Here is a 10,949-nt window from a genome sequence, read left to right on the forward strand (position 1 = left end):
AACACTTAGCAAAATTATCAGATCTATATACTCTCTATATTCCTGTCTTTTCTGATGTTCTAAACATGGTTTTTTTTTTTTTTTTTTTTTTTTAACTACAGGGTAGGCATCCAGTGTAGGATATGGGCAGAGATCAAGAAGTACAGGGCTGACAGAACCAAGAGCAACAAGACAGATTCAGACAATGAATGAAAGTATGACATTTCACCTCCCTTGTTTTTTATTATTTATTTTAACAATTCCAATTTATACTGTGTAAGTATGATATGTACATAAATATACTTTTGTGTTTTTTTCGTCAGTTATGAAATGGATGATGATATTTTCTTTGCAGATGTCTATATGTGGATGCATGTTCAATTTCATTTTCACCTTTAATAAAATCAGTGATATTTGTAAACTCTGATAAGGAAAGCTAAATCAAAATAATTACTATATATAATTGAAGAGAATCATACGCAGCATGGCATATACCAATAAATATAAAATATTCTACAGAAATTGTAGAAAAACGGTACATATGCTAATACTTCATTCACACATACTACATAACCCTTTTTTCCTGTGGCTTTCTTTAGTACATATGGGTGTAAACTTTGTGAAAGTATTTGAGATAACACAGTGAGAACTGATTCATCAATCATCTTGATATTCAGATGCTGTGGAAAAGGTTTCTAACGAAACAGTAGAGGTGGCAGCAACAGATTTTAGCTTTGATAATTATTTCCAGCCTATGGTGTCCTAACAATACATTTCATTATGAAGATAACAAGGTTTCAAATTTATAATTTAATCAATGATGGATTTCTCTTGAGATTTTTCTTTGGTTTTTCTAGATGCATGTATGTGATGCCACCACTGTACATGCGAATTGAGAATTTATGTGAATAGCTTGTCTCTTATACACATCTAGATGTGTATAAGAGACAGGGATAGGCCTGGGAGTTTAACTACCAATTTCACCCTGGTTATTTCCCATACTTATGCTACAAAGTCCTCGCAAGTATAACCCATAAAAGCTGCAACTCCCCCATGTTTCCCACACTTGTGCTACAAAGTCCTCGCAAATATACCCCATAAATGCTAGCCGGGATCAACCTCCACTCCTTGTGACTGACGATCATGTACAATTCTCACTGCTTGGCAATATAAATCAAATCATCGGCTTAGTCAGCAAGCCAGCCGGCCGTCTTTTGTACAATTATTTAGGACGGCCACTTTTACCGTGACGGCTTGGATGGCTTGGCCTAATCAAGTCTGGTCTATCTTTAGCAAATACTTTATATCTTTCAAATCCATGTGGCCCCGAGTTGGCGTGGCGTGCACATCGGCTCAGGGCCACGCCCATTAGCTTTAATTTTGGACGGCCTATTTCGTTTTTCAGGCTAAACCCCTGATTCAAATTGAAATTTATGTAATTAAAATAATTGTTTTATAAAATTAATTTTTTCTTAATCTTAATGGGCATTTTGCAATAAAATATATTTTCTCAATGATGTGGGTGTTTTTCTAGCATTAAAGAAATTTCGCAACTTTACGAAAACGGTAACGAATACGTCATTATCATTATCATTATCGTCATTCTTGCCTAAACATTCTTGACAATTATTCTGTATGAGCTGAATATGATTCTTGATTCATGGAAAAGGCATGATTCGTCTACGTTGTGACAAATATGCTACTGTAGGGGAAAGGTTGTCTAAAAACTTGATGAAGTAACCGTATTTGTTATCGTTTTCGTAAGCTTCTGAAAACTTCCTACTGTTATCTAAATAACGTCATGTATTTTAATTCATTTTTCAGTACTGTTTACTTATTTTATCTAATCATTTATGCTGTTTTAAATTATGGCAATAAAGTTGAAATTGAACGCATTCATTTTTTTTGGCCTTATTAACACCATCATGTTCATTTCCTTTGTCTTCAATATCATCATCATGGTTTAGGACTGTCTCTTATACACATCTAGATGTGTATAAGAGACAGCTTTGATGATATACTGTTAAAAACAAGCAATCAACATTTTCAAAAACAATAAAAAGTATATTTTATATATATTTTAAAGTTATACCATCATTTTCATTGTCATCATCATCATAAACACTGTTATCATCATTATCCTCATAAATAGGCCTAAAAAATGTGTTGCTGGAGTCATATTGACTCAAATCTTGGAAAATTTAGGGTCAAATTTTTGCCATTACCATTCAGAAGTGGATTGAGGGAGGTAATTTGTAAGTGGGGGAGGGCATGTGGCACCATAAACAAAATACAAAATGGCATACAAATACTAAATGCTACAATACTTTGTATCTGAAGTCAGTTTTTGTATAACTTTCTTTTTACTTATATATTCCAGGAAAACTAAAAGAGGAGTTAGAATTTGATCCCACTGCAATAAACGATTTGCATGTCGCCCTGTATTTGTTCCAAGATGCAGTAAGTCCATATGACACATATTCCATTTCGGTAAAGCTTACGAATAAATCTTTATCCCTAGTCATTTGAATTATACAGTAATTCAACTGATTATTGTATACAATATATTCAATTACTCAGTTGAATCATTGTTTATTTTATAGATATATCTTTTCTAATGTATGAATACAGTACTTGACTGGATAAACCAACTATTGCAGTTCTCCTATACAGGGGCGGATTTAGAGGAAAGTCAAAAAAAAGAAAGAAAGAAAGAAAGAAAGAAAAAGAAAAAATGATCGCCCAAAAGGCATTAGAGGTTATTTTTGGGCGTCTAGAACACATACATTTCGCGGGGGCATGTCCCCAGACCCTCTATGATATTGTTATCTCATCGGTCCCATGTTTGGTCCCTCTTCCGGGGCCTCCTTTTGGACATCTCTGGATCCACCCCTGCTATATGTGGGAATACACCTTGAATAATAGTAGAACAGTCCCCATGATTTGTTATCATGATTTGAATCCCAACACGATGGCGTGCATTATGTATTATACTTTCCCCATGTCCCCATGACATCACCTATAAGAGGTATCATGTAGTTTTTTCTCTATTTTTTGTAGGTAACTGATGACTTGAAGCACCATATGAACAATATCAAACCTCATTGGATGTTTGCGTTGGACAATCTCACGAGAGGCGCTGTCCAAGCTGCCGTCACCATTCTTATGCCAGGTGAACACTCTTTTTATTAAATCTGTATCCAGTGATGTATTTTTTTATAGTGTAATTGAAGTAGTGTTTAAGATGCAAGTAAAAATAAATTGAATGAAAGGAAATGTATATTTTTACTGTACAAACTTACCAAATTGTTTAATATAATCCAGGCTAATCTATATTTATCCATGTTAATCCATTTTGATTTGGTTTTCTCCCTCTGATTTGTACTTATTTTAACATTGTTATCCAAGCTGCCATTACCATTCTTATGCCAGGTGAATGTTTTTTACAATAAAATTGTAGTAGTGTTAAGTGCAACTGAAAATAAATGAATGAATGAGTGAAATATGCATTTTGACAGTACAGTACAGTATTACCAAATTGCTCAATATAATCCAGGCTAATCTATATTTTTCCATGTTAATCCATCTTGAATCTCTTCTATCCCTTTGATTCATGTTTATATACATGGATTATTTTTAACAGTGTTAATTTATCCAAATCTATCCATGTTAATCCCTAGTATATTTTTATTATATTAGTCTTACAGTATTGTCATAGTATTACTTTTATATTTACTGTTATTTGTTATATTTATCTTTACAAAAAATTATAATGTAATTTTTTTTTTATAATGTTGTGTCATTGTATGAGGGCTCCTTTCCTTCAACTAACATTTTAATTGCTATCTCATACGAAATTCATTTCTTTTTCTATTTAGATTTGGGTGCTAACTTAGCTCAGCAGAACCAGTCGTCACGTGTCAATGGTGATGACTATGAGGCTGGGGGTAATGTAGCAGTTAATTCCGGTAATTCAGGTGGTGCAACGTCTGGAGTGTCGACAATGAGCTCCAGTAAATCTAATGATCAAGTCGACTCAATGTTTAACACTGCTTCTCACCTTATGCACCAGGAATACAACAGTTTAAGTAAAGAATACCAAAGGTGAGGAAAATATTTGTGTAGTTGCGAGGTGTAGCGGTTAAGGCTTGTGGCCGATGCTCATCACGCTGCTAGTGTCCTTGGGCAAGACACTTCAAGCTTTCCTCTCTTCAACTGCACACATACATACATACATATACGCACACGCACACACACACACATACACACACACACACACACATACACACACACACACACATACATTCACCCATACATACATACATACATACATACATACATACATACATACATACATACATACATGCATGCATGCACTATCAAATTTCATAAAAAAAATTGTCACATAAAATGTGATGGAAAATAATAGTTTTTTTTATATAATTTGATAGTATGTGATATGATGTCATCATACCCATATATGGGCACATCACATTTTTTTATCACATAAAATTTGATAGTGTAGACAAAGCTTTAGCTTCATAAGGAAAATCTAGAGTGCAACAATTCACAGTTTGCTAAAAATGATGGCAAACGTTGTGTGTGCTGAAACCATGGACTTCTCTGTGTCTCAGTTTCTATTGCAAAAAGCTGCTCTCCCTCAACGATCAGGTGATATGAGGAGATTTTTAAAGGGGTGACCTGCTTGGGAATGGGGCTTTTCTGGAGGGGTCTTCACCCTACCAACCCCTCTTAGATACATGCCTGCTTCTAAGCAAAATTTTGTCTTATGTTTGTCTTAATAATATGTGGTAAAAATTTCTCTTTTTAGTTTGGTGAAGGATTTAATTGAAACACAAAAACGATTGAATGAAGTTCTCCAGGGACGTTTAGAAGAGCATCAGTCATTACTTGAAGTACTTACGTAAGCCAATAGACTTTTTAACTATCCACCTACAGGTTCTTAAAATCAGTCTATTCATGTAAATCTGAGGAGAGATAACATAACCACCTGCAGTCTTCATACACTACTTTTTGATTGCTAGCCTGGTTAAGCAGACTATTGCTAATTCTATTTTTAAATGAGAACATCCAAAAAGTAAATGGAACAGTCATTCCTAGCCATCTACATCTTTGCAGCAATTCACAGGTCCTCATTCCCTCTTGTAGTAGCGATTGTGAATTTACTTACAACATTTAAAAAATTTTCTTTTAGGCCACCAGGTGTGGTGTCAACCCCATCATACTTAGCAGGTTAGTAAATTTTGTTTAAGTATTCTTGTTATTATTAATGTTGTTAATATTATTGTTAATTTTATTAGTACAGTATTATTAGTAATACAAATATATTTTTTTTAAATTAATATTATCTTAAATGTTTGCGTACACCACATAGATAGTTTAAAAAGAACTGTTGTTCGTTGAGACATTCTCAACAAACAACATTTCTTTTCTGAACTATCTATGTGGTGTCCCGCAAACATTTAATATATCATTACTTCGCCATGCACACCTTCAAACAGTATATTGTATCAACATTATTAGTTTTATTAATGTTAATATATATAATAGTTAGTTTTGCTGCTGTTGGTATTATTATATTAAATGAAATGCAAAAACTAAATAGCTAATGAATTATTTATTATTTGTATTAAATTGTTATATATATTTTCAGAGTGTAATATGTATGATAGTGAACTCGTAAACTGGTTAAAAGCCTTGAACGTTGATTCTGACAGTATTTCAAAGGTAATTCTTATTCTTAACACAATTTAACCACCAAGTGTTGGACATCTAATGGACAATTTATTTGCATTGACATGGTTTGAAAGTTTTGGCTTATTCTCTGGCTGTTCAATTTACATTCAAATTGTTCACTTATATGTGTCAATCAAGATCAATTCATAATTTCTACAGTGTTGTTGTTTTTCGATATTTTGTCTTTCTCTTATATATATATATATATTCATACTGGTATAATATGAATCGTAATGAAAAAGATAAGAAGGACCATTGTAGATTAAAATATAGAAAATGGGTATATTCAACTGGTTCATTTCGTTGACTACGATTTTTCGTTGAGTATTAATTTCATTTGACTGGTTTTGTAAAATAGACTTCGTTGACAATTAAAATTAACGTAAACCAAGGTGCGTTAATCAGCGTTAAGTTATCCACGTGACCAAAACAAACATGGCCGATTGGTCAGTTTAGCAACAACATTTGCATTAGTATAATTTAGATTAAATTTCAGAAAATAAAATTTATAACATTTACCCACATGAAGTAAAAAAATAATTGTAGGCCAACAGAATTCAAAAATTGGATGAAAACATTTTTTTACAAACAACCCATACTGCCACAAGCCAAAGCAACCTTGATTACGCAGCTATTTTGTTTTGTCGAGTACTTACAATTTTTCTATTCGACTGGTCATCTTCGTTAAGTAGGATTTTACTACTGCGCAGGTGGGCGTGGTTTAACGAAGAGCGACTGGTCGAATTTGGCCTTTGTCTAATCATTGTCCCTCATAATCATTGCCATCTTTTGTTTTGGTTTTTTTTCATGAAGTTTACACATGAGCAGTTTACAAAGACTGACGTGCTGGAACATATGTCAAGGAATGATTTGCGGTATATAGGCTTAAGGTAGGTCATTAATAAGTCCTTATGTCAAGGAATGATTTGCGGTATATAGGCTTAAGGTAGGTCATTAATAAGTCCTTATGTCAAGGAATGATTTGCGGTATATAGGCTTAAGGTAGGTCATTAATAAGTCCTTATGTCAAGGAATGATTTGCGGTATATAGGCTTAAGGTAGGTCATTAATAAGTCCTTATGTCAAGGAATGATTTGCGGTATATAGGCTTAAGGTAGGTCATTAATAAGTCCTTATGTCAAGGAATGATTTGCGGTATATAGGCTTAAGGTAGGTCATTAATAAGTCCTTATGTCAAGGAATGATTTGCGGTATATAGGCTTAAGGTAGGTCATTAATAAGTCCTTATGTCAAGGAATGATTTGCGGTATATAGGCTTAAGGTAGGTCATTAATAAGTCCTTATGTCAAGGAATGATTTGCGGTATATAGGCTTAAGGTAGGTCATTAATAAGTCCTTATGTCAAGGAATGATTTGCGGTATATAGGCTTAAGGTAGGTCATTAATAAGTCCTTATGTCAAGGAATGATTTGCGGTATATAGGCTTAAGGTAGGTCATTAATAAGTCCTTATGTCAAGGAATGATTTGCGGTATATAGGCTTAAGGTAGGTCATTAATAAGTCCTTATGTCAAGGAATGATTTGCGGTATATAGGCTTAAGGTAGGTCATTAATAAGTCCTTATGTCAAGGAATGATTTGCGGTATATAGGCTTAAGGTAGGTCATTAATAAGTCCTTATGTCAAGGAATGATTTGCGGTATATAGGCTTAAGGTAGGTCATTAATAAGTCCTTATGTCAAGGAATGATTTGCGGTATATAGGCTTAACAGGGTGCCTGTTAGAGAATGCTTAGTTCCTGTCAACAATAATTTTTGACTTTACAAATTGATTAAATGTACAGTATATACTATATATTTACTATCCTATTGTGGTTAAATGGAACCTTTTGGAAATTCTTTCTACAACCACTTACTTTGTGCTCCCACATCTGTACACACCTCCCCATCCAAAAATGCTCAATGCCAACTACATTGCTTTTAAAAATCTTATTTAAAATATTAAGTTTTTAAATGTTGCTTTTAAAAATCTTATTTAAAATATTAGCTTTTTAAATCTTGTAACTGTACATTATATTTATGTCTCTATATGGTTTCTTTTTTCCCATGATAGTATTTTGGTATAAATTATTTTAAAGAAATATCCAAAATATGAAAACCTATGCGAGTATATAATTTTCTGAAATTATTTAATAAAAAGTACAAAATGCTAGGTAAACTGTATTTATTTATTCATTACAAGTAATTACCTTATTATAAGTTTCCTATACAGTGGTGGAACCAGGATTTGTGAGACAGGTTGAAGATGGAGGAATAACCTGTCTGATAATTTTTTGGCATTGGGGTCAGCTGTGCACAGTAATGACACCCTAGTTGGTGTTAAGGGAATGCATCCCAAGCAACTTTGGAAAACTGGGCATTTTTTGTCATTTGCCAAGTTTCTTGAAACGTAGAACATACTAATTTTTGTTTTTTGGTCAGAAGACTTGTGGCCAAAGTAGAGGCTTGGCATGTCTGATGGGGACCTCAGACTTCCTACTCTTTGTGTAGTTTACATATATAGATATAGGTACTGTATATGTGTGATGAACAAAGAAGATAAGACATAAGGTTTAGGACATCACTGGGATGAGGAGGTTGTCAGCCTCTAAACACAAGGAGCAATAAATTGTCCAGGTCTATTCTTTTACACCCCATTTTATTTTGCAACCCATGGTAGGATATAACATCTCAAGATAGCATCTGAAAATATATTCTATTTTCCAAATTTATATCATACCAAACACCTTGTGGTTTACCTGGGCATTCCTGAAATATTCCTTGACCTCTTTCTGGTGACTTTAGTCAAACAGTTTTTTTAAAAATCAACAATAAGAATGGTTACATGTATGCATTTCAAATTAACTTGTGTTTGTTTTGTTTTTTTGTGGGGAGGGGGGTTGTTTTATTGGCAAAGATGTGTAACTATTACATTTTGTAATTTATGTAATATAATATGATATATATTACACATCTTGTACACAGAGTAAATTTACTTTTGGAGGGCACTGAAATACAAATCATGTAAGGTTGTCAGTTCCAATAAAGCTGCCTGACTGAAATGCATGTTCTTGATGCTTCTGTTAATTGTAAGTGGTGAGAAAAAAATGAAGATTTAAGCTGACTGGAAGTAGCAATGTTTAGGGGATGTACATAGGAAATTAATAACATTAAAAAGCTGTTACTAAATGCTATAAAGTGCTATTAAGGTATACCTTTGTTTTTATTCAGCTGCAGAAAATTAAGCTTTGATTCAATTCATAATATTGACATCAAGATAGATTTTAGGAAAATTTATCAACAAAAGAAACACTATGTTTTAAACATGGTACATCATTATAAGAATAAAAATGACCATTTAGTCAATAAATAAAATACTTGAAAATACAGTGTCATTACCGTATTAAAAATCTAGGACTTAAGGTAAACATACTAATCAACATTAACTGTATTAATTTTTCGCACATAATAAAAATACCACCTGCATCATTCTGAAGCTAATTAACAAAAGAGGCACTTTGGTAAAATGTAATGGCATATTATAAGCTGCATTATAAGAAATACAGGCTCACCAAAATAATAGCATTGCCAGATAGTACCTTTAATTGTATAACTTAAAAATGTAAATACTATATACAAATCTTTGGCAAATCTAGGGTGTAGAAAATGCTTCCCCATTTTTACCCTGAATTGAATTTCTAAAGTTATCAAAGTTTATAGTCATATGCCCAATTAAACTCATAATACTAAAAAGTTATAACATAAAATAACCTTGTTATGAATATAAATGATATGGGATTTTTTTTTTTTTATTATAAAAATGTATCCCCTTTTGTTACTAACCCTAGACCCCCTGAATACCATTCAGAATCTCTACCAACTGAGCTATGGGCCCAAGTGGTATACTTCCTTGGCTTTTCCATTCATTCTCAAGGCACTCTATTGCAAAATAAAGTAAATGGCAGGGTACGCTAGGCAGTGGTGTGCGAGGGGAGCACACACGGCCCCCAAAAATACTCACCTCTCCCCGAGTCTCGCAACCAAATCATGTTCAAGTAGTTAAAAATCACCTCAAATCATCTTATTTTGCGAGTTAGCACCCCGTTACCTAATCATTGATTCCCCACTTCACATTCAAGACCCCTGGTAGGAAACGTTCTTAAGCCTACTGTACATAATCTAAAATTGCATTCTATAGTCAAAATACAAATGTATGCCTATTCCTGTAAATTTCAATTCAAATAATACAAGTTTCTTTTCTATACCTGTCATATGTATCCTAGATACCAAAGTAGGCAAAAAATTGAAAAACTTTGCTATTCCAATGAACTGTAGCAATTAACTCGAAAAATTAAGGTTTGTATAGAAGATTGTGGCTAAGAAATGCTAAATAAAACGTAGAAACTGTACTATAATTTTTTTTTAGATTTAGCTACGGTATGCACTGCATACCTTGCTTGCTTTGAATAAATACTACTATAGTATAGTAATAAATCACACGATAAAAGATGATAATAAATACATTATCTTCATTTATGAAATTAATAAACTAACAGCTATGGAAGTGTTACAAATTAGCTGTCTTTGAATTCTTGAAAATGTCGTCTGCCATCCAAGTACAGCATAAATTCTGTGAATTAAGATGATGAACATTGTATGAAAGATTGTCATTTCATTTCACAAAACACTTCTTAAATTAAATACAAAACCAAAACAAAGAATAGATAAATAATTAAGAACAACAGACATTAATTAACCCAAAAAAGTTATTTCCATTGGGCCTTTAGACAATGGCTAATGGCAATCCTCATCTTTAAAATTATTATTATTTCCAAAATTTGTCAGAAGTACATCATTAAATATAGTTCCCTTGTTTATCATTATATTTTTAGTACAGTAGTGAAGTCCTAAATGCTTGTAAATTCTTGCAACATTAGTTTTGAATTCAACTTGTGAACAAATAAACTATATTTTAAATTAAAATTAATCATTCTTACCACCATAGGTTTTTGGAATAACAGGCTTAACCACGCTCTTAGATGCTAAGGTGAAATTAAAGGAATTTGTTGTGTGAAGTTCTCCTGTTTCTGGGGTCATGACTTCTGCATGAACTCTGACCTGCATGAACTCTCCTTCAGTGTAAGTGACCTAATTAGGAAAGACAATAAGATTATATTAAATTACTAAATCTCATGAATAAAGTATTAGATTTATA

General features: G+C 32.8%; 3 protein-coding genes across 8 annotated transcripts in view; 2 read left to right on the top strand and 1 right to left on the bottom strand.

Annotated features, from left to right (window-relative positions):
- LOC117102889 (mitogen-activated protein kinase kinase kinase 15-like) overlaps window positions 1–7,433 on the top strand; it is a 42,133-nt gene extending 34,700 nt beyond the window's left edge. Inside the window, exons 29-35 of the mRNA XM_033243340.1 lie at window positions 2,360–2,439; window positions 3,040–3,151; window positions 3,858–4,083; window positions 4,811–4,903; window positions 5,195–5,232; window positions 5,654–5,727; window positions 6,550–7,433. Of these exons, the coding sequence (XP_033099231.1) occupies window positions 2,360–2,439; window positions 3,040–3,151; window positions 3,858–4,083; window positions 4,811–4,903; window positions 5,195–5,232; window positions 5,654–5,727; window positions 6,550–6,630 (704 nt within the window). The 3' untranslated portion in view covers window positions 6,631–7,433. The remainder of the gene's footprint in view (window positions 1–2,359; window positions 2,440–3,039; window positions 3,152–3,857; window positions 4,084–4,810; window positions 4,904–5,194; window positions 5,233–5,653; window positions 5,728–6,549) is intronic.
- LOC117102872 (testis-expressed protein 52-like) overlaps window positions 100–10,949 on the top strand; it is a 29,907-nt gene continuing 19,057 nt past the window's right edge. Inside the window, exon 1 of the mRNA XM_033243308.1 lies at window positions 100–194. The gene's annotated coding sequence lies outside the window, so the exon portion shown is untranslated. The remainder of the gene's footprint in view (window positions 195–10,949) is intronic.
- LOC117102870 (acyl-coenzyme A thioesterase 9, mitochondrial-like) overlaps window positions 8,615–10,949 on the bottom strand; it is a 10,747-nt gene continuing 8,412 nt past the window's right edge. For 4 of the 6 annotated variants that reach the window (XM_033243302.1, XM_033243301.1, XM_033243300.1 and 1 more), the window contains 2 exons: window positions 10,732–10,882; window positions 8,615–10,364 (listed from right to left, as the gene is read on the bottom strand). In XM_033243302.1, the coding sequence (XP_033099193.1) occupies window positions 10,309–10,364; window positions 10,732–10,882 (207 nt within the window). In that variant the 3' untranslated portion in view covers window positions 8,615–10,308. Of the gene's footprint in view, window positions 10,365–10,731; window positions 10,929–10,949 lie in introns of those variants that run through there. The other 2 variants (XM_033243305.1, XM_033243303.1) reach the window with 2 other exon arrangements.

The sequence above is a fragment of the Anneissia japonica genome, unplaced genomic scaffold, assembly GCF_011630105.1.
Source record: "Anneissia japonica isolate Jap-2015-1 unplaced genomic scaffold, ASM1163010v1 scaffold597_len517326_cov190, whole genome shotgun sequence".
Classification (NCBI taxonomy): Eukaryota; Metazoa; Echinodermata; class Crinoidea; order Comatulida; family Comatulidae; genus Anneissia; species Anneissia japonica.